The sequence below is a fragment of the Macrosteles quadrilineatus genome, unplaced genomic scaffold (genome assembly GCF_028750875.1).
Source record: "Macrosteles quadrilineatus isolate MER2022 unplaced genomic scaffold, UCM_ALF_1.0 Scaffold_5__1_contigs__length_97177068, whole genome shotgun sequence".
In the NCBI taxonomy this organism is placed as follows: Eukaryota; Metazoa; Arthropoda; class Insecta; order Hemiptera; family Cicadellidae; genus Macrosteles; species Macrosteles quadrilineatus.
This window is the reverse complement of record NW_026542598.1, coordinates 24,166,580-24,189,389: the sequence shown is the minus strand read 5'-3', so window position 1 is coordinate 24,189,389 and position 22,810 is coordinate 24,166,580. Positions and strand designations below refer to the sequence as shown.

Sequence of the window (22,810 nt, the reverse complement as noted above, 5' to 3'; positions counted from 1 at the left end):
TATTAAGTTCTTTCCCGACTCAACATGACATTAATTTCCTAGATAAATTATGAATAAAATTGTTGTTAATTTTATACAGTGGAACATTACCAATTTGGAAAAATGGTAATTAAATAACTGATTACATTTTTTACTTATATTTCAAAGTCATCTGTGCATCTGAATTAGTCGTTTTTGGCCCTTTTGAAACCTTAATGTTTACGAAGTGACTATTTCCCTTGATTCAACTGTCAAAGCCATGCCTTAACACTGAGCTCTCAAAAAAGCCCAAGTTCTTTTCACTCATTTATTTCTATGCTCTATTAACAGAAATCCTAAACACAATCGGTAAACAATTTAAATTTGAAAGTGCTAGGTCAGTAGTCAAATTTATTAGTAACATAATATATGGCGCTATAAAATTATTGAGCTAACCCATGTAGATTTGTTTAAGTAGACAAAGTCAAAGTAAAAACTTTTGCTTTAGCACTTTTCTAAGAAAACAATTTAAATGATTAAAAGGTTATGTACCTTTTAAACTCTATTGCTTTGTATTGAACCTTGCTATAGCTTCATAGGTGGTTATGATGTACCAATCAATTTAAGGAAAAATAATAAACAGATGTATACTAAAAAAATTTGTATTACGAGACTATGTGCACATTAAAACACATTATATCTTACAAGATCAGCATTTCGTTAATATTTACAGAGGTCGATAAAATTATATGCTGATACACAATATTACATCCAGAAAAAATTATTTAAAAAAATAAAACCAAAACAATATATTCTGTACAAAACAATAACCTGTACAAATTTACCCTAAACATATTACTAATCATTACAGTTGAAAAAGATAACAAAATAAAGAAAACAGAAGATAGAAGATATCTGTAACTTTAATTACAGGGATTAATAATCAACTACTTCTTGTGCAATAAGGGTTCAACAGCGTTAAAACTTAACAATTGATTTTAGAAAACCACAGCATGCTCAAACATTTTTTTTTAATGGCGATGAAAATTTTAATAGAGAACTCGGTAAGTCATATCTGTTTGTATCCTATGTAAAAAACAAACAATTACCAGCATTTTAAAGTAATATAGTCAAAATTACTGTGGTCCAAGGCTAGCTTAGAGACTAGAAATATTATTAACGTATTGGTTACAAGAGAGCAACAACATACAATTTCAAGTTAAAAGTAATAAAACCTATGACGCAATTTATAAATGTTAACAATAATTCACTGATAACAATTATTAGAAATGAATATTTTTATAAACCCTTCGATAAATCTACTATACTTTAAACAGGTATATATATGTATATATTGATTTTTAAAGTACAAATCAATATATTTTACTTTACGTATATTGGTTTATATAATCCATTTAATTAATGAGAGTTAACACATAGAATTCAAAAGATTGTCCTAGAAAAAAGTAATAATTATCTCTTTTGACCAAATTTAACGGGAAAAGCATAGATCAACTATACATTCATAAGTATTTCATAACTAACATATATAAATTTGAAAATTAAGTAGTCGATTCTCTATGTGTTTCTTGTTTAGTAAATGAATAAAAGGAATTTACTGTATCATAAATAAAACCATGAATCAAACAAGTATTCATGAATGTGCTTATTACTAAAAAAACAAGAGTAAAATGTGCGCCTTAGAGTTTAAAATCTTATTACACAATGCTACTTATATCGCTAAACTTCCATTTGATTGTTAAACTCTTTAATTAGTGAGATCTTTAAGTAAGCATGTTAGGAAAAATAGTGACTAAACATTACCAAAATAAGAATAAATATTATTAATCATTTAGTTAAGTTAAAATTAATTTATTTTACAAGTAAAAGAACCATCCTCAAAGTTTAGTAGCTATTGTTTATATGAGTGAGCTTAAAAAGGTTTGTGAATCCCGAACACATTAGTAGGTTTTATATCTACAATTAATATTTTTGTTAGAGTATATTAATAATACAGAGTACATTAAAAAAAACATTTAAAATGTAAATTTTGTCTAGGAACACAATCTATAGTAGTTTAAATGCTACGTACTTAAACACAATCATTATCTAATCAAACTGTTGAAGTTCTAGGCTGGGTTTGACTGTTTTTCAATTTAGAAATTCCTAAATGAAATTTATAATGTGTATAAGCAAAAAATGACTGTTCAAATGAAGATCGTTGCAGAGTTATCTGAATAAGACCTTACATGGAACAATATAGTATTACTACAATTATAGTATTACTATCCAGTTACAGAAAACATAATATTGACATATTAATTGTAAGCTCTGGTGGTTACAGGGAGATTTTGAGACCAAAAGTTAACTGTTAAAAGTAACCGATATGTTTGTTTTTTAGGAAACTCAGCAGCAGATAACTGTAAAACATTCGAAGGATTTTTATTTTTGTTGTACATAAAAACGAGATTTAAGGTGTATCCATCGAGAAGAAAAATCAAATACAGTCAAACATTGTTTGAGCAAAATTTTTCATTTGGGACAGGAGTAATTTATGTAAATCTTATTAATATAAGTTTTGATTGAAACTAAATGAATAACCAAACCAACTTGAGTATTTCTTTAATACACATAAGATAAGATACTTTAAGAGGGAAAAGGAAAACAAAAAAAGTAAAAACATGCTAGTTCAACAATTAATAACTACTTATATTTTTAAAAAGTCAGATACTTATTACCTGCTTGACATAAAAAACATCTACATAATTGGCACAGAATAAATAGAACTTTTTAAAAATATGATAAAAATACATTCAAACAATTTGCACATCCCGACGAATTTCACAAAAATATTATTTACTTTCTTAATCTGCCAGTAGTATCACAATTTAAATCCTCTAAAGGGCGTGGGAGATCAATAACTTTGCTCAGACATCTTAAAAATCTACAACCATTATGATTAAAAGAGATGTCAATCCGCCATGACAGTTTTTCACACTTATAGTTCTTTGTCCTTATTTTGTTGAACACCAAACAACCCTCTGTTAGCCCTTAGTTGCAAAAAAAATATATTATTTTTTATGTTTGTTAATTTTGTTCAGACCTTTTCATTGATGGATATAACTTTTACATAACATAAAAAAAATGTTTTATTGGAAGTCACACACAAATTTATTTCATTTGTAAATTAATCTTTAACACAAGATATCCAAGTCTAAATTAAAAATACTCAAGGACATCATTTCCTTACCCAATTTAAAGTATGTGTCAGGTAGAATAATGATTAAAAACATAACATTAGACATCTACCTGCAAGGAGAAAATATAATCCAGCATCATATAGTAAGCAAGTTGTGTATTTTGGGAATTAATTTAAATAACAATATTGTTCAGTTATACTTTTTTACAATGGTAAGCCAGTATTTAACTTGAAACTAAATTTGAAATATATTAATCAAGGTGTATATAATACTACGGCAGCTTAACAAGTAGTTAATATAGCATACGTTGTCCTAAAGCTTAATTTTTGCATCCGAAACAAATTTCAAAATTTCAGTTAGTTTATTGAATAAAATTGTTATTAAAAGAAATACAGTTCATAATAGGATCAACAAATAAATTCAACCAAATTTGTATAGTGGAATATTCATTCAATTTAGTTTTAAATACACAGTATGATCTGGATGACGTGTTCGTTGGATTGTTATTAGTTTAATACCAAGCATTTGGTGTTAAAACAACTATTCTAAACCAATTAAATTCATCCGTTACAAGTGGAAAGAGGTGAAACTTAATAGTGAAAACAAAAACTAGTAGAATAATTGGTCTAAAACCTTTACAGATCTATTTTTTTATATTTCATGTTTTACAAACATCCAAACAACTTCTAAAAAATAAATAGTATGTTGAAATAATAAAAAGAAATGTTTTTACAATTTTAATGCTTTTTAAAACAGGTCCTTTGGATGTCAAAAAGAATTGAGTGTTATTTTTTTCAATTTTGAGGGCCCTGATGAAAAAAATTAGAATTTGATCAGTGCAAATATATAATATAAACATTTTAATAGTTAATTTATATGTAAAAGATAAGTTGCTATTACTAACCGTCGAGGAGTTACTCAATCGGTAAATTTCATTTGTTGGTATTACTATTGAAATAAAATATCATTCTTGGTTGGTATTTTAAAAAATTTCCTGGAGGAACTGTTTCAAATTGGTGGCCCCAGTTGTATCCCAAAATGTCCTGTATTTTCTTTTGTTCGGATATATTAGTGAATAATAGAATGAATCCTATTTTATTTCCTTCAACTATAACAAATTTCAAAATATCAAGTCATCAAAAGATCAATAGAGTTACATTGTCCAACAATTAATTTCTAAGGATTATTAAATTGTGAAAGGAAAAATAATATATAATCTCTGTACATACAAATAATATTAATATTAAATTGAAACTTTACTTACAATTCATTTACAAATTACACTTAAGACTGTAATATATCTATTTGACATATTTATATTTTTTACAAACATATATTAAAAAATACTCTAAAAAATAGTACAAATAATACAGCACATTCATGTACAATCGACAAACAATAGGACACGTAGAGTATTTACATAAAGTACAGACAAACAGCTATCGTAATTGACATTTGTACACTATTTTTCCTTTGCACTTTCGTCAAAACGTCATAACCTTATTTACATACAATGTGCAAATATACATTTAAACAAAAGAGGAATTTTACATGACAGACCTAGTAATTCACAGTTTTATAAATATTATAATAACAAGTACAATTTTACAAATCCATATCACTTTTCAGTAGCTATATACTTTATTCGAAGGCTGTACACATCAGGCTCACTTTGAGTAAACCGTAAATCCATCACTTAGTGAAGGTTAACAGATCGCATCTAGTTATCAACGTATATAAAACTGTCGGATAAAACAAAACAATAAAACGTTGATATAACCTATTAAATTGCTTAAAATTGCCACTAGCATCACCTCACCACGCAGTCTTGACTGAGCGGGAGGGTGCTCGTGGTCGGCGCCTGCACTGCAGGAGGTGTCTCTTCACTACTAGGTTCTAAGGTCTCCTTCTTCATCTTGTAACCTTCTTCGCACCGGGCAAATTTTAACCTTATCGGAGTTATTTTGGACGTCCTTACTTTGTCTAACTCGGAACACTCACTAGTCCTGGCGGCGGTGGGGGAGGGGGGAGGTGGACTATCACTAGGGACCACTGTCTGTTGCGAAGGTACACTCCCGCTGCCGCTGTCGTCACTGCGCTTGGGGAGCTTGATGATCAACTTGGGCGTTTCTCCGTCTGTGATGACTTTCACTTTAGGAACATCGGTGAAACTCTTATCTCCTTTCTTCTTCCTGCGACTTCCGACTACCTCCTTGCTCTTTTGCTTCTCTTCTTCGTCAAAGTCGGCCATTACCATTTTCCTAAACTTCATACTTTCTCTCTTTAATTCTTCCACAGATGGCATCGGGACACTGCTCAACCTCTTCTTTGGCGGCCTCTCTCTCAGATTCTTTTTCTCGTCATTACTTGGAGCCACTGGACCGCTGGATTCAACAGAGTTTGTAGTGCCAAACTTGATCTTAAGTTTGGGAGTGGTTACAGTTGTTGTTTTAGGTTGTCTGCCTCTTCTCTTGAACGGATGAGGATTATCTGGCACGACAGAAAGATTGCTGTTTCTCCTGTCAGTGTCTTCATCAAAATCTAAATCGGACGGTTTATCTTTTCTGCGTTTTTTATCGTTGCTGGTGTCTATTCCGGCATTGTAGAACTTGTAATCCTCACGAGTGGGTATGCTAGTCATAGATGCTACGGCTTTCGGAATAGTGATCACTGTTCTACTGAGAGGTGGTGCGGCCGTAGGTGGGGCAGTTTGACCTGTAGCTACAGCAGCTGCCGGGTCATCCATGTTCTCTTGTGTCCAGTACTGCCTCAGGAGTTCCTTCTTGCGCATCCGTCTCAGGTTGGATGGTCCGGAGGCATTGACGGAGGATGGCATAGATGATATACTGGAGTCTGGAGCGGTCGGGGGCAACACAGGTTGAGCAGCTGGCACGACAGTTGAGGCATAGTTGGCATCTAGGAAGGGTCCTTTAATTTTAACCTTTAGCTGATTGCGCGAGTCGTTCATTGGGTCTCTTACGATATTTGTGGTGATTTCATTTTGAGCGTCAGTCGGAGGAAGTACTTGAGCATCCTTTTTGTTTTCAATCAGAGGTTTGTTCTGAGAAGTGTTAGATTGAGCTAGATGTTCTAAATCGTCTATGCTGTAGTCTTGCTGTTCAGCAGCAGTGTTAGATGAGAAAGCACCGATGAGGTTATCGTGGTACAAGCTGCTACTTGTTTGTTCGTATGAACTGTAAGTTCTCATATCTACAGGTCCTGGCAGCATAGGTTGTACTACATCAGGGAAGTTTTCAATTCCCACTCTTGATGCATTTTCCTCTTCATTGTGGTTAGTCAGGCGACTGACGGGAGTAGGAGGCTTGAGTTCCCTAACATCGGCTGAATAGTTTGATTTAAGTTTTGAATTGTGATGAGGGCTAGTAAATTTAGGAGAAGATGAGGAATCTCTTGACAAAAATGAGCTATCAGATGATTTCCTTTCATGAACATCAGTTGAACGTCTACGCTCACGCATCGCTCTCAGATTTTCCAAACTATTATCGATGTCATCATCAAAATCAAAGTCATAGACAGTTCCTGCCAGTTTACTGTGGATAGCATTCGGGTCTGAATTATGGTGGTACTGTTGATGAATCTGACCTCTTCCTCTACCTCGACCCCTTCCTCTACCTCGTGAGGTTCCTCCTCCTCTGCTGCCTCTTCCCCCTCTACCTCTGGTGGTGCCTGGCTCTCGTACTCTCGAAGGGGTTTTGGGAGGTTCTAACTGTCTCGGTGATATTCCGGGTGATTTTGCTGGTGATTTCTGTTGCTGAATAACCCTTGCAGAAGACCTAGTTGGTTTTGCAGGAGACTTTTTACCAGGGGCCGGTTTAGGGGGAGGTGGTGGAGGTGGAAGAGATGGAGGTGGTGCTTGTTCGACTTGAGTTTCAGATGGAATATGGTTATAAGAATCAATATTCTGAACTGGAGATTCTTCAGTTGGTTGAACTTGCCGGCATTGTTCAGGAAATGGTGCTGGAGTCATAGGTGTTGGAGGTTCATGAATGTTGGAAGGCGTCATCGGAGTTAAAGGTGGGTTGGGTGATACCATTGCTGCAGTTAGGGCCATGTTATGTGATGAGGATGTAAATGCTGCAGCACAAGGCGCTGGAGGTATATGCAATGTATCATCCACTTTGGGCAGCATTCCATGCGCCCCAGGATAAGCTCCAGCAAAAGGATATAAGTTTGTACCTGGGAAAGGCATTTGCGGAGGGAATAATCCCACGGGACCAACAAACTGTGATGCCTCTGAGTATGGATGATATGGCTGACCGTCTGGGAGTGCACAAGGACCGTATGCCATGGTATGTAGAGTTGGGTATTGCACCAATTCAGGCAACATATTAGGTATACTTGGAGTCGGAGGAGGTATATCATGGTAGGATGGTTCTTCTCTTTTCCCTGGATCCACATCATCTCGATGGGAAGAAGACGATGTGGAGGAAGCTGAGGATGAAGAAGAGCGTCTAGAAGGAAGAATTTCACTTTCTGCCCATTTATTTCTTCCATGGACATCAGTATAAGGAGATGGTATGGGCTCATAATGGTGGGATGGAATATTACTGGGAGGGACCCACCTCTCATCTGCTTGTGCACTGTTGCTTCGATCTACTTTGTCTCGTCCAGGAACTTTGTCAACATCAATTGGCATTGCACATGATTGGTATGAGTATGGATCTGCCTGATGATAAGGTGGAGGGATTTCATGCTTTTTGTCATGAATGGGTTGAATCATATTTTGGTCCATAGATACCATATCAATGTTCGGCTGATGCTCGACTATTGGTTCTATTACGTTTACTGAACACTCAATTTCAGTTTTGGGTGGGTCTGCATTTTCAACTGCTTCTACAGGGGTGGGTGTTTCAGGAGGTATTGGCTCTAAATTCAAGTCTTGCTTAGAATCTTCAGGAATTTCATGTTGTGCAGAAGCAAATTCAGATCCAGGGGTCATTGGCTCAGACAAATCAGATTGGGTGGTTGTTTTCTTGGCATACTCTAATCTTAATTTTTCTACAAGATTGAGAGTTTCACGGGCACTGTCTTCTTTTGAATCTTCTTTGAATAAAATGTCATTTGAAAAAGAAAAGGTCAAAGGTTGAGCACGTAGAATTTCATCAGAATTTCGGGGCAAACCAAAACCATCATCATTGACGGTTTCATCTACTGCTAGCATGTCATTTCCAAAATCAAATAGATCAGCTACAGCAGCATCTTTTGGTTGTTGTTGAGGTGAAAATATTGAGCGATGTTGGTAAGATGGAGCTGATAGAGATGAATTTCTTGAGCTTATCTTCTTTGGTTCTGCTTCTGAATCTGCAACTTGGAAGTCACCTGAATGAATGTCATTACTTTTATCTTTTCCAAGATTGGATACAATGTGGTGTCTTGATGTTGAATCATTCTCAAAAGTAGAACCACCTTTTGTAAATTGGGACTCATGTGCATCATGGTTATCTCTTTTAAATTGATGCCTATTAGGTAGTTCTCCATCATACGCTTCTTTTTCGCCTGGTCTTAGATGTTTTAAATTAATATCACTTAGGACAATATCTGCTTGACCTATACAATCATCCACAGAGTAAATGTTAGCACTATCTTTATCTTGGCTGACTTTAATAAATGGAGTATTGGATTTAATATTTTGGATGTGTTCATCATTGATCTCATCAATAGTGTGCCTTTCTTTATTGAGATTTCGAATGTTGTTGTTACTCGCTTCTGCATCAGTAAGTTTTGTAATGGTTGCTATATTATCTGATGTCTTTGTTTCTACTTCATCGATGCAAATTTCTTCTGAACTTGAAGATCCATCAGATTCATCAGAGCTATCTTCATTAGTATCTTTGGAAATATCTTCATTTTGTTTTTGAGATCTCGTAAGTGATCTCTGTTGACCGGTCTTTTCAAATTTATCACTATGGTAGGACTGTGTTACTTGAGAAATATTCAAATGTGCTTTTTCTTCCGCATACTTGTTATCATTATGAGTCCCCAATCTGTCATTATCTCTTTTGACAAAAAGATTGTCTTTTGTTTTCGTTGTGAGCTTTTCAGATGTTTCTGAATTCTTTTTACTTTGTTGATCAGCCAAATCAAGTTTTTTAGCAGCGCTTGGATTGTGTTCATTTCGTAAGCTTACCTTCTTATTAATTTTCTGGCCCTCAGTTGTAATGTATTGGGACTTGTTTTTCTCTTTCCTGCTGATTTCATCACGAGACTCTTCTGATTTCTTTTCCGGACTATGCTCTGTGATGTCACTTGATTTTCTCTCCCTTCTATCTCGCTTGGACTGTTCTTTTTTCTGTGGCGACCGAGAAGTCCTTTCCACTGAAGATTTTTCATCACCTTGGGGTGTATTCGACCTGCTTCGACTTTTAAGACTGGTAACTGTGGTATGGGTTTTGAAAGAAGTATCTCCATGTTTGGCTTCAAGTTGTCTGAGTCTATCACTTGAACTTGATCTAGTCTTCCTATCTTGTGATGTAGGTTTACTTTTGGATCGGGTTGATTCCTCTCTTTCAATAGGCGGCTGCTGAAATTGAAGCTCAGGCCGCCCGTCGGAAGTTTTAAGCTTCTTATCGGGCGTTTTCCTGAGTTTCTTTGAGGCAGCCAACTTTGTAGAGGAATCATCTTTGTTTCTTTGTTGTTCTTGGGGTTTAACCTCAGAGGCCTTTCTTTGCAAGACAGTATCAGCAGATTTCTTTGGAGAGGGTGACAATGTCCTCCTTGTGGGTGACTCATTGTCTGATTCTGAACTAGAAGGGGTTGAAGAACTGCTTTCAGCGGATTGCTGTCCCTTGTCAAGAAAGGGCGTATCCGGTTTTTTGGGTTGAATCTTCTTTTCTGGAGATTTAGATTTTTTATCTTGACTATCTTGTCTGTGAATTTTAACCTGGACAGGTGGCTCAAATAAGCCTTTCTTATCATTTGTCTTTTTTGGACTTAAATCTGTATCCTCACTATCAGAACTTGATGTTGTTGTACAAGAATCAGACGAAGAGCTTCCTGAGGAAGACGATGTTGATACGGAAGATTTGGATGTTCGTCTTCCTTTCTTCTCAGGAGATTTTACTGATTGTTTTTGAGTTCTATCATTTTCAACATCTTTTTTGGTTTTGATAGTGTCTGTTTCTTTCTTATTCTTTAAGGAGTCTGGTGCTTTCCCTTTGTTTTCTATATCTGGATCTGGTGTTGAAGGTTGTTTCTGGGAACCTGGTATTCTTCCACTTTTCATGTGTTCAGCTGCTTTTTTAGCTGCTTGGCGTTGAGGGACATAAGCGAGAATATCAATAGTATCACCAGTTTCTTTATCAAATTCATACACATCATTGTTTAGTTTTGCATCTTTAATATTTTTCAGATCTTTATTGTCTTTGTTTTTATTTTTATTAGTTTTTAATTTAGATTCCTCACTAGGAGACACATCTTTAGGTGGAGAATCTTGGTCTGGGGCAGCAACATCAGGCTTAGTTTTTACTTGGTTACCACGCATACTTTCAGTTGCCTTTTTGGCAGCTTGTCTTTGTGGGACAATCAACTCAGTAGGTGTAGATTCAGTAGAACTCTTTTTCTTGGATACTTTGATATTTTCTTTCTCTCTTTGGTATTCATCTGCAGAACTCTCATCTTTGACGTCATCCTTCTCATTCCTCTGTAATCTCGAACTTGTTTTTTTAGTTCGTTTATTCTTACTCTGCTGACCACCAGCACAAAACTCTTTCATTGCAGCCTTTGTTCGCATCGTAAGTTGTTGTGAGTCACTGGGAGCTGTATCTTCATCAAGAGCGGAGGGTTCAGAATCACTATCAGAATAAATTCCACTGATTTTTTGGGAATCTTTCTTGCTACTAGTTTTAACAGTCATTATTTCATCACTATCATCACTCGGTCCGGACTTATCCGTAAGTTCTTTTTCCATCTGCCTTAGAGATTTGCTCCTAGGCGATTCCCATTTAGCTTTTGATGGTTTGGATTTGGTGCTCACTTCATCTTCAGTGGAAGAGTCAACAGCTGCACGAGACACAGCTCTTTTCTTACTCAATTTCTTTTCTTTGTTCATTAATGAGTTTTTCTTTGAGGTCGTTGCAATGTTCACCTTCGATTTTCTGTCATCACCACTTGAGACCGCACTGTCTATATCCATTCTATGTAGCCTCAACTTGCTGTCGGTTTCACTTCCACTGGACATGCTTCCATACATACTTCTGCGACGTACAACGCCTCCGTTAAAGTACATTTTTTTATAAGGATTATCTGACTTACTCAATTTGACTAACCCATTTAAGTCGAGTTTTCCCTTGTCTTCAGGTGTAGGGGAAGCGATACCAGCGATTCTCGCCAGGACGGTGTCAAAGTCGGTGCTCAGTTCTGGAGCGTTAGCGTGGGAATACATCCTGTCATATATGGAAGGCCCGTGGTTAGCTTCTTTTACAGCTGTCAACTCTGTGCTGCTGAGAGTGTAACTTGGCTCCGTAAGGACTGACACTTGCTTGTGGAATGTCTGTTCTCGGAGCCGGAAGAAAGAGCGGGACAACTTTTCTCGTCTGCTAACCATGTAGCACAGGTTGCGAACCTGAAAATTAATTTAAGTTAGCATTAACTTGGTATAAGGTATAACAAACAAGTAAAAAGTTCATCATACGACTTAAATTTATAATTGAATTAATTTTTAGTTGAAATTAAATAACAAATAATGTTAATTTAGTTAATCTTTTTTCAGGCAGTTTCTAGTACCATGAACTAACCATTTTACCATATTAGTATAGATTGTACATGTACGTGGTATAGAGAGGATAAACAAAGTGTAGAGTAGAGAATGGATTGTGATGAATTAGTAATTAAATAATGGATTTTGGTTCACCATTAATGGAATCAGAATTCTTGATATCAACAACTTATTAGGTAGCTTGAAATATCTTCAAAGTTAACACTGTGTTTTTATAAGACATGTTTTTAGGTTAGGTATTAGTATAATCTCTTGTTATCATTCTCTCTACTTAATGTTTTTAGTATATGAATTTTTTATTTTACACGAAAATCCCCTGTATTCCACCATTGACTATTGATAGAACAAAACATTACAATCCATTTATGTTAAAGTTGTAGCTAGTTTATAAAGAAAAAATTAACATTTTTAAGTAAGCTATTGAAAGAGTGGGCTGGCGTAAATTACTGATTGCTGTCGAATAAGCCAAATTGATTTTAACCAAGCCAAAGTGTAAGGACAATTATTGACAATCAATAAAAACTAAGAGTGAAAATAGAATTTTCACACCTAGTACACGGCGACTGGCTCATTAAATATTATCTATTAGGTAGAGATGTGCGAGCACAGGTTTTTCAGGTGGAGTCAAGTTCGAGTCGAGTAATTGGCAAAAGATTTGATTCTCGAGTTTGAGTCGAGTTTAAACCAAAAAGACCAAAGGATGTGTAAGTTTAATTAACTCCTAAGGCCTAGAGCATGTAACTTGTAAAACAACCTTGTTACAAGCTGAAGTACGATTGTAAATTAATTAATTATTAATATTTGTGCAGTAACTTATCAATATAATGCATAGAAAATAATTTTAAAACAACAACAATAGAGCTCATAAATGAACTTCTACTTCTGTGAAAAATAGGTAAGTGAGCATATATTTATTTATCTAAAAATTAAATACATTAATCCCTATTGATAAGTAATATTGCATAATACTTGGCTAAAATTACTTAATACTTAGCATATATTAGTTATTAAGGTTGCAATTACAATATAAAGTTTAATAAAGAGATTTATTCTAAAACTTTACCTTTTATTTCCGACCTTTTCACCTTTAGTTTTGTAAGTTTATTACCATTATTCTTAGTTGGTGTGGTTTTTTTAACAGTAGGCCTACAAAATTTCCAATGGTTTGACAGTGGGTAAAAGAAAAATAAATTTTTTAATCTTGTATCTTAATTGTAAACAAACATTCTGTCAAAATGTATGTTAAAAATAAAGTACTTAAATAGGCCTACAAGTAGCCTACCTTACTGTTAAACAAAACAATTAATTATTGTAGATTGAAAATTGTACTGAATAATGTAATAGGCTCATACAATAGTAGTTATAGAAATCAAAAGAAACCTAGACTTAGGCCTAACTCACTATAATAAATTGTATTCCATGCACATTAGAACCCCAAGAAAAAATGGAAGACCGAGAAAATTATAATGATGTTTTTGTGCTGTTTTCTTTAAATCCCTTATTAGGAGTGCTACTATTGTCTTTATGAATGATTTTATACTTATTTATGAATTATCTAATGTTTTACAAGTTTACAGAATAATTATTTTCAACCACGGGAACATCAATTTATAATTATCAACTTATAACAGATGTGTTATTAAGGTCAATGACCCAAAACATTATGATTGCGCAATGTTGTATTTTGACATAAAAATGCAAATCATGGTATTAACTCTAATTGAATAATATTTCTCCTGGTCCCTTGCAGATTGTATTATCAATTCTAAATAATCGTGGTTAATTCAAATTATATTTTTGATGATTCAAATCGACTTTTTTAACCATAGATTTATTGCTTACCTAACAGTTCAGTAGCGGAATTTTCTATTGTGGAACAGTACTTTAAAACAAAATCACTACCGATCATGTCATTCTGTGTCAAGTCCAGATTATGCCATTGCCAGTCAGTCGCCGGCGACTGATTGGAGTTGACCTAGTCTGTCGTGACAGCTATAAAAATAGGTTAGGACAACTACCTCTTGCTTATTTCTACACTGTATATTTGTACTATTGTAGAATCTACAGTAATACAAATTAATTATAAAGCATTTTATGTAAACACAAGTTACATTTTAACAAATATCGATTTTTTACAATTTTAAACCAAACTCGACTCGAAACTGCCGAGTTCAAAGATAAGCTCGAGTTTCAAGGCCGTACTCGACTCAAACTCGAAATCTCGAGTACTCGCACATCTCTACTCTTAGGATAAAAGTTTGATACAGCTCAGTATCAAAAAATAATTAAAAAAGACTACAAAACTGCCAAAAGGAATAAATGACATAGTAGCTGTTATTCAATGTAAAACCTTCCCAAATTAAACTAGGATCAAGATAATGGGGTTCAAACTGAAATAACCAATGACAGACGACATACCCTCTCCAAATCCTGTCGCAGCTGTACGAACATTCTCATCTTCTCCACATCCGCTTGCTCCTGCTGTTTAGTGAGAAGGTCTACGTCCTCTGAGCGAGGTGCCAACAGTGGCTTGTTGTAGCCGGCGCGTCGCTTCAACACCCAGTAGTTATAGATTGCGACCACCCCCTCCTGATCTACCTCGTCGCGAGCATGTGTCACATCCGTCACGTTCACGTGCTTCTGGAACTCAGCTTCGATCTCTTGCAGCCTGCAAACAGTGATCATGTCAATGAGATTCATACGCTTAAAAATATCTCTTTGCTATACCGGCATGAACCCTTATAGATGAAACATGAGCCCAGAAGAAAAGTAGCTGAGGGTCTTTGAAAGAAAAATTATAAAGCATATATGTATATTATTTGAGCGACTATTGCATAGGCCTACAATGAGAGATTATTGAATATGTTTTCTGTCATGATCAGTAAAAGGGTCCTCAAAAAGTTTCAGGATTTGAAATCGGTCAATGAACAAACTTATTGTCACAGCTGCCAACAGTGTGTCTTTTATTAGTATGAAATATTTCATTATACTTTATTGGGACATAGAATAACATTAACAAAATTTTCTGCTGTGACATTATTTATTTAAAATTGCTCAGGAAGGTCCTCGAATATTGTTCAAAACCCAAATTTCTGTGTGGCAGGTACTCTGACATTCTGTAATGCAGTCTGGCCAGGTTAGCTAGGGTCCCAGAGCTGTAGAAGACCCTCAAATGACTTCTAAAATTTGGAATAATTTTTCTAACCAACAAGAAAAGATGACAATAATTTCACTGTGATTCAGCCGATGTTCTTGACTTCGAAGGTATGGTGAGTGATGATGTCTCTATGATAATAGAAGATAATAACAATAGTATCACGATCACAGATTACACACTCACGGATCACAGATTTATGACAAAGAAAAGTGCCATAAAGACGGAAATTTGTATTTTCAAATTTCCATATGCAATGATTTTTACTCAACCCGTCTTGAGCTATTATTGTACAATCTTGTCCATCCCTATTGAAAATAATAAAAACACGATTGAGGTCAACTCTAAATCAAGAGCATAGGTCTAATCAACTTTTTTATAAACATAGATATGGAATTATTTTGACCTTATTGGAGACATAGAAGTTGCTAAGACCAGCACAGAACTGACTATTAAGCTAGTAAATTCTAGTATCTAGAATTTTTAATTGTAGAATAAAGGGTTACAGCAGCTAGCTTACTTTAGAAGAAGTACAAGGCCATAGAACACAAAGAAGATTAAAATACCCCCGCCGCAGCAAACCTGCCGTCTAAGCAAATTTCCATTTGGCCGAATTGATTTTCAATTGATCTATTTAAATAACATTAGGTTTAACGAGTACCTAGGTTTGCTGCTACAAGGAAACTAATAAAGTAGTGTGTTTTTAGTAAAATATTGATAGCTTACTATAAAATAAATAAATTTGCCAAGTTTGATCAAAATATATCCATAAACAAGCAAACTACAACATTTTACAATATTCTCCATAAGAATAACATGGGAATTTTAAATTTACCATTTTTTTAGTTTTCTCCGTAACCAATAACCGTACAAAAACACTTTGATATACTGAATTGTTTGTTTTTTAAGCTCTTTAAGAAGGATTAGAGAAAAATTGGGAAATTTTGTGTTTTGAGGGTAAGAAGTGAGAAAAACCAATTTTTACCCCATAAAACCTCCCATAAACCCCTGTTCCCATGGTCCGATCATGCTGGATCGCGAACTCATTCAAGTTTATCCCGCCTTACACCTTCAAACCAAATTTCATCAAAATCGGATAAAAATTACTCAAGTTATCGTGTTCACGGACACACATATATATATATATATACATATATAAAAATTTGAACGAATGATGTTTTTGGCCTCTGGGGACATTAAAATGAAAAAGTAAATCGGTCCCGGGCCTAAGTCTTACCATGAGACCTACGGTAATAGCTACTTCCCTATAGGGAAATTCGCTAAAACACAATATTTCGTCCACAGGGGGGACTTTCACAAGTGTAAAAAGTGTGGGTGTGTTGCTAGCCTAGTGGTTAGCGTCTTGGACTTCGGTGCGGGAGGGACGGGTTCAATCCCTAGCACACCCACAAAACTTCAATGGGTTTTGACAACTTTCCCTTAAAAACGTTTAATCTCACATTGACTTGAAATCAAAATGCCACTGGCGTAGGGGAAAAAGTGTAAAGAAAGATCACAAAAACTGAATCAATTTGTGTAAACTTTCTTTCTCTACACCATATACTGTACTTACTTTGCAGCTCTTGCTTGATTCTTTTCTTCAGATGTCATGTCTTTCCTCTTTTTCTTCTTACACTCTTCGTCTTCAGAGGCTGAACCACTTTTGTCCTTTTTACTACTACTGACACTGTGTTTTTGACAGTAAGACTGAAAAAAGAATTTGTAATTGTGATTAACTTATAATAGTTTATGCAGAATGGCCAAATAAAAGTAGACATTGATAGAAGCTATACTTCTCATTGGGCCTTGAAAACTATATTCATGCATACTTTTAAATCCTCAAGTAAGTTAAAACTTGGATGTAGAATTATTCACAAAAAATTAAATTTTTAGTATTTATTAGAAAATAAAGAAAATATTAACTACTTTTGAATTTTTTTAAAATTACAGTGGGTTTATTTAAGCATTAGATGCACGTTTTCTTGTCCATTTTAATCAATGTTACCGTACTCTTAAGTTGACCCAACTCTCAGGTATATTTATCTGGTCTAGGAGAGATAAAAATAATCTGTATCCTTGTCTATCCATCCACACTCAAGTTAAAACAAATTTTTATAACTGAGAAAAGTAAAAGACCAGGATATTATACAGGGTGAGTTTAATTGTCCCCCCCCCCAACTTTTTTCTACATTTTTTCAAATATCAATCCCAGACCACTTCCAAACATTGTTGGGTAGTAAGTACTTCATTTTGACAAGGTGGTCATTTCCGGCCGCCATATTGGATCCGCCATATTGGATGCAAAATATTTTTTTTCAAATGTAAAGGTGGGGTTGTGACCCATTATTTCGAACTAGATTTTTACTCTGATTACAATGCCGCAAACCGTTTTTAAAAATCTTGATTCATTCAAAAGTTATGGGGCCTTTTTAAAACTTTATTTTTAGCCCATTTTAACATTGTGCATTTACAAACTAAGACCATAATCTCAAAATAGTGCTAGATAAAGATAAGTATACACTACCAGTCATTGCCAACCTATTTCCAATATGGCGGATCCAAGATGGCGGCCGGAAATGACCACCTTGTCAAAATGAAGTACTTACTACCCAACAATGTTTGGAAGTGGTCTGGGATTGATATTTGAAAAAATGTAGAAAAAAGTTGGGGGGGGGACAATTAAAACTCACCCTGTATAATATTATGATTGGCCAACAGAACTGTTTTAAATTTAAAGTACGTACCAAAATTTCCTTCCTACATAGGAACTGTGGCTGATGGTCTCCGCTCAACCAATTAAAGTAATACTAGAACCATACCTAGTGATCATTAATATTAAGTAACATGTTTTTGTTGGTTTAATGTGCTTTTCTTGTGTGAATCGCTTGAATCCCAAGAAAGTTAACTTCAAGTCCCTGAATAACTAGGCCTATATAGACAATGGCTTTATGGAAGCAAAAATCCTGGTCATCCATTTTGATGATGAGTTAGAGCTGTGACACAAATGTTGGTGCATACTTAAAAACAGAATGGTAAAAAATACATTTTCCTGTTTCAACTATTCAAATTTATGCGAATAATAAACTTACTAATTTACTGGGAGAATATAAAGGCTACTTACTCTTAACTTGACGCCGTCGTCAGCATTCTCGTCCTCAATGATCGCTCTCATCTCGAGGCCGTGTTTGAAGGCGCAGGTCACATGGTAGGCTGTCTTGCAGGTCTTGACTGAACACTGTATACAAGCTCCGACACGTTCCCGACACAGCACACATATCAGGGCCCACCGACTTTGCTGTAACCCACACATCACTATGATGTTTATATGTCTCAGGTAAGCCTGCTTTCCTGTCAATTTTCTAAACAATTCCTGGCAAGAGCCCTATCTTGTAATCAGACTACTAAACATTGGCCTGTTTTTTACAATGCTGTTGTTTTTAATTTAATAGGAAACCGTTTCCTAGAAAAACAAAAGATACTCTGAATGTATAGATGGATACTCTGGATGTTCCTCATCGAATAAAAATAGTAATTGATGATTTTTTTTGTCAGGCAAAATAATCACGTTTTTAACATGACTAGAAAATAGGGATGATTGGGACTATAATGTCAGTTCATAGGACAGTACAGGACAAGATTTGTTCATCATCTCAATTCTTGTAATAATAATTTTTCTAATAACACATTGTTTTCTGAAGGAATTGAATCCAGTGAAACACAAAAATATACTAATAACTTATATTTTGAACACAGAATTAATAGCAACAAAAACTGAGCAAAAAACTAAAAACTATAGCAAGAAATTATTATTATTAACAAGCACAATAATTTTATCGGAAAAATCAAGATGGCAGTTGTCTGCTACTACTTCACAATTATAATAATACAGCAGTGTAAGACAAAACTACACGCCGTTGTGAAATCCCCGTTAATTTTTTGTGTAGGTTAGTTGTGTATCCATTCTTCCATAGTGTATTATTAAGCCAAGTACTTTCTCAATACTCAGCGATAACAGTGAAACTTAACCACTCACCGGTATACTGGAGATTTTGGTGATGGGTTCCATCCGCTCGACACATCCGATGCTGACCTCTGGGATCCACAATGCGCAGGACACGTGAGCCCACTTGTGGCCAGACCGGGTACACTTCATGGCTCCTCCCTTGTTGGGACACAACACACACTCGGGCCGCAGTCCCAGCGCGCACGTCCTACAGTGCCACGAGCCCGCGGGGATAGCAGTGATGCCGTAGCAGGCCTGGTGTACGCAGATGTTGCAACAGTCGCAGAATACCATCTCGTTGCCTTCCTCAGAGTCCGGCTGTAACAAGTACGGACGTTTTTGATTGTTTGTGGGGTTGATTTAGATATGTTGAATTATATTGGAAAAGCTATGTGGCTAATTAAAAATCTTTTAAAGGGTTAAAGTTATGCTAGAGAAGCATTGTGTCTAAATTTTTATGTGATTGGCCACACTGAAGATTGTATTAGTTGCAACTTCAACCAGAAATTTCTCTTCAATAGAAGAAGTCCAAAAATTAAGAAAGAATATCAGTGATATTTAGTCTTTAAATAACCTAAATTACAAGTACAGAGTCAAAAGTACTCTTAACATAAGAGAGTGTTAAGTATAAGTACTTAAGGGAGAAAATAAGCTCATAAGTTGGCAGCCCTGCCTCCTTTACTCCATTACAAAACTGCTGGATATGTATTGTAGCTGTAATAATTTAACATATTGTTTTTGTAAATTTGAAGATGAGGTAGGTAGATAGTATGGTAATAAACTGGAATTAAATAATTTTTTTATGCCAAAAAGGTTTGTAATTGAGTTTTCGAGATACCAGTAGGCCTACTGTTAGTACCTAACAAATCATCTACAGGTTGTATGAAATGGTAAGATCAAGAATACAATACTTGGGCCTATTTTCCCATGAATATAAATTAATCTTGAACATTGGTTATGTCTTGTTCACAATCACAATAGGCTAAAATAAATGCAATAGGCCTAAGCTGATTGGTTATGGAGTAAAGGAAGCAGGACTGCCAACTTATTAGCTTGAGTTATTTCTATATAATTTTCTCCTAGCTAAACTAGAGGAAATCTAATCTCTTTGGAACCAGGCATCAGTTCACCAGGTTTTAATAATATATTTAGGAGGTTTTAGTAACCCAATTTGTTTGAAATCAGTGATGTTCAGATTTTTGAGTATGGATATAATTAGACATCATGTTCCTTTGACATAAGTTGTAACGAGTTTCAAATGCAAATGAGCGTAGTTGGATTGAGCCAAGCACGCTGATGTCAACCACTGACTACACATACACTGACTTTTTCCTAGAGCTAAACTAAAAGGATATTGAAGGCAACTGTAAAATATAGCACCTTTTATATCTCATCGTAGAAAAAATCTAAATGGCAAATGAGACACTCAAATGATAAATTGGCTACAACTGGACATTGTAAATTGGATGTTTGTTTGGATACTGTACACAAAGTCAATGCCTTTGGAGTCCAATCTTCCAACAGTGGTATTTCAAATGAACTAACGACAAAGAAATTGGGGGCTTAACAATTGGGTATAATTTTCAGAACACAATATTAAAAACAGAATAAAATTATAAAGTAAAACAGATGTTACTTACAGAACGACAGACATCACAGATGACGTTTTCATCAAACTCAATGCCAAGGCCCTCTTCCTGCTTGACGATGGTTTGGACTTTGTCCCAACATCTGATCTCCAACTCTTCAACCACCCTCTCCAACTGATCTTCTCGGATTGGCTGAAGACCTGTACAAAGAGTCAATTACTTACTTTGTTTGATTTCATAACTCAATCTTACAGATTCTATTTCAAGTTGTTAAAACACCTGTCCAAAAATTAAACAGCATGTTAACTCTTTGCAAGGTACATGAGAAACATTAAGTGAATTTGTTGAAGTTTAACAGGTGGTCTCCTTTTTCTGTCGCCAAATGCTGTGCGCCCCATTTGACAGACAAATACGTGACCTCAGACTCTCATGAGCCACCATCTTGTGCAAAAGTATATTAATTGTGTTTGCCTTACAACTGATAAATCGAACTTAATAGTAGTTTTTTAGGATTTGTTGTTTCTTGGTTTTTTTAGTTCTCTGTGTGTGGTGTTTCCTTTGTGATTTATGAGCTTTTGACTGGGTTTGTGAGTCTTGTTATCATAAGGTACTTTCTCATCTGAACACGAGATCAGATTTCCGATTAGAAATTGTCATGGAAACTTGTTTTGACTAAGGTTATGGAAAATTTGCACACCTCAAATACCATTTAAACTTATCATCACTCAAAATAAACTTAAAGCTAAGTAATTTTTTAACACAAACTAAGTAGGCCTAACTAACACTTAAACCATCTAGTGAAACCTAGATAAATTATTGATTTTACAGTACGTATAACATTGTACGTATAATACGTAGGTCTGCTTATAATTCAATTGTGAACTTACCCATTGAGGCCCGCTCTCCGTTCAATATCCCAAGCCACGCAATATCACATTCGTCAAGATCGTAAGAACAAGCTTTCTCGGCTTTTGCTGGCATGTTGGAGAGATGGTGTTCGTCGAATCGGAAGCTTTCATCTTTTGTGATGCGGATGTACTTGTTTTTAGGCCTAAAACAACAATAGTGTTGACATTTCTAAGCAGATTACCTAATGAAGTTATAACATATTGAAAAGTGTTTACCCCAACAAAAGGCTAATAAAGTTATCATGGTTACTGATTGCCCAACCACAAACTGTTGTGACATAGCAAGCACACAGCAGACAGATGTGTAAGGGGCAGACGATTGTCAGTGCAAGCGGATAGTTTGATCTTGAAGCTAACAATCTATATTATTTCTTTGTCTTCCAATTTATTTTTGTCAAATGAACTGTGTTGTTTCAAAAGCAATAATATGGGAGCCTGCTGAAAAAAATAATAATTGGCCACTAGTTTAAAGAAACATATTTCATCAAATGATCGTGGACATTGAGGTTATGTAACCTAATTTTAGAGGCATCTATTAACGACCACGGTTGATTCGCCTCCCGGTTGATCCACACCCGGTTAATTGAGGTTCTACTGTATGTTTATTTGACATGGACTTTTTGAATACTCACAGACGGAAGTCGTTGAACCCTCGGTGATGCTGGCTGATTACGGTGACGGAAGGGCCAGGTAGAGAGTCTGGGTTGACGGGAACCTGCACGCCACGCTCCCACTCCTGCTTCCACTGGTCCGAGATGGTCCAGTATTCATCAGCCCCCAGTGGCTCCGAGTCTGGCAGCTTCATGGCACTGATCAGATCTTTTCTGAACAGCTGCAACAACAACACAGATTGGATCCGGTTCCGACTAAAACTGAGTGCCAGGTAGAAATGGGTTGCTAGAAAGTGAACGGTTGTAACGGTTGAACGGTTGTAAGAACTAATTCTGCTACGGATCAATAAATTGATCTGAGTGATTTCTTTCAACAGGGGCTGAAAGAACTGACTAGACATTCAAAATCAGTTACTCCAAAATAAACTAATCTAAATGTTACCAAAACCATTGGCAATGAAAATGTCTTTTGACTGAAACCAAAGTCAAACAAACTTTGAGGTACTGCTCAGATACTTTTTCAGGGCTTTTTGAAGGGCTGATGTACTTTTTCATCAGCCCAGAAACAAGTACTTGCTCTTCAAAGTTTAAATTTAAGAGATAATACCTGGAAGTAAACAACAACAAAAGACACTGACTAACATGGCAAACTG

General features: G+C 35.4%; 1 protein-coding gene across 1 annotated transcript in view; it reads right to left on the bottom strand.

Moving 5' to 3' along the window:
• Nucleotides 1-642: 642 nt before the first annotated feature.
• Nucleotides 643-22,810, bottom strand: part of LOC128993981 (PHD finger protein rhinoceros-like) — a 33,065-nt gene continuing 10,897 nt past the window's right edge. Inside the window, exons 5-12 of the mRNA XM_054418139.1 lie at nt 22,179-22,378; nt 21,526-21,689; nt 20,690-20,838; nt 19,080-19,367; nt 18,168-18,341; nt 16,620-16,753; nt 14,311-14,560; nt 643-11,739 (exon numbers count right to left, since the gene is read on the bottom strand). Of these exons, the coding sequence (XP_054274114.1) occupies nt 4,969-11,739; nt 14,311-14,560; nt 16,620-16,753; nt 18,168-18,341; nt 19,080-19,367; nt 20,690-20,838; nt 21,526-21,689; nt 22,179-22,378 (8,130 nt within the window). The 3' untranslated portion in view covers nt 643-4,968. The remainder of the gene's footprint in view (nt 11,740-14,310; nt 14,561-16,619; nt 16,754-18,167; nt 18,342-19,079; nt 19,368-20,689; nt 20,839-21,525; nt 21,690-22,178; nt 22,379-22,810) is intronic.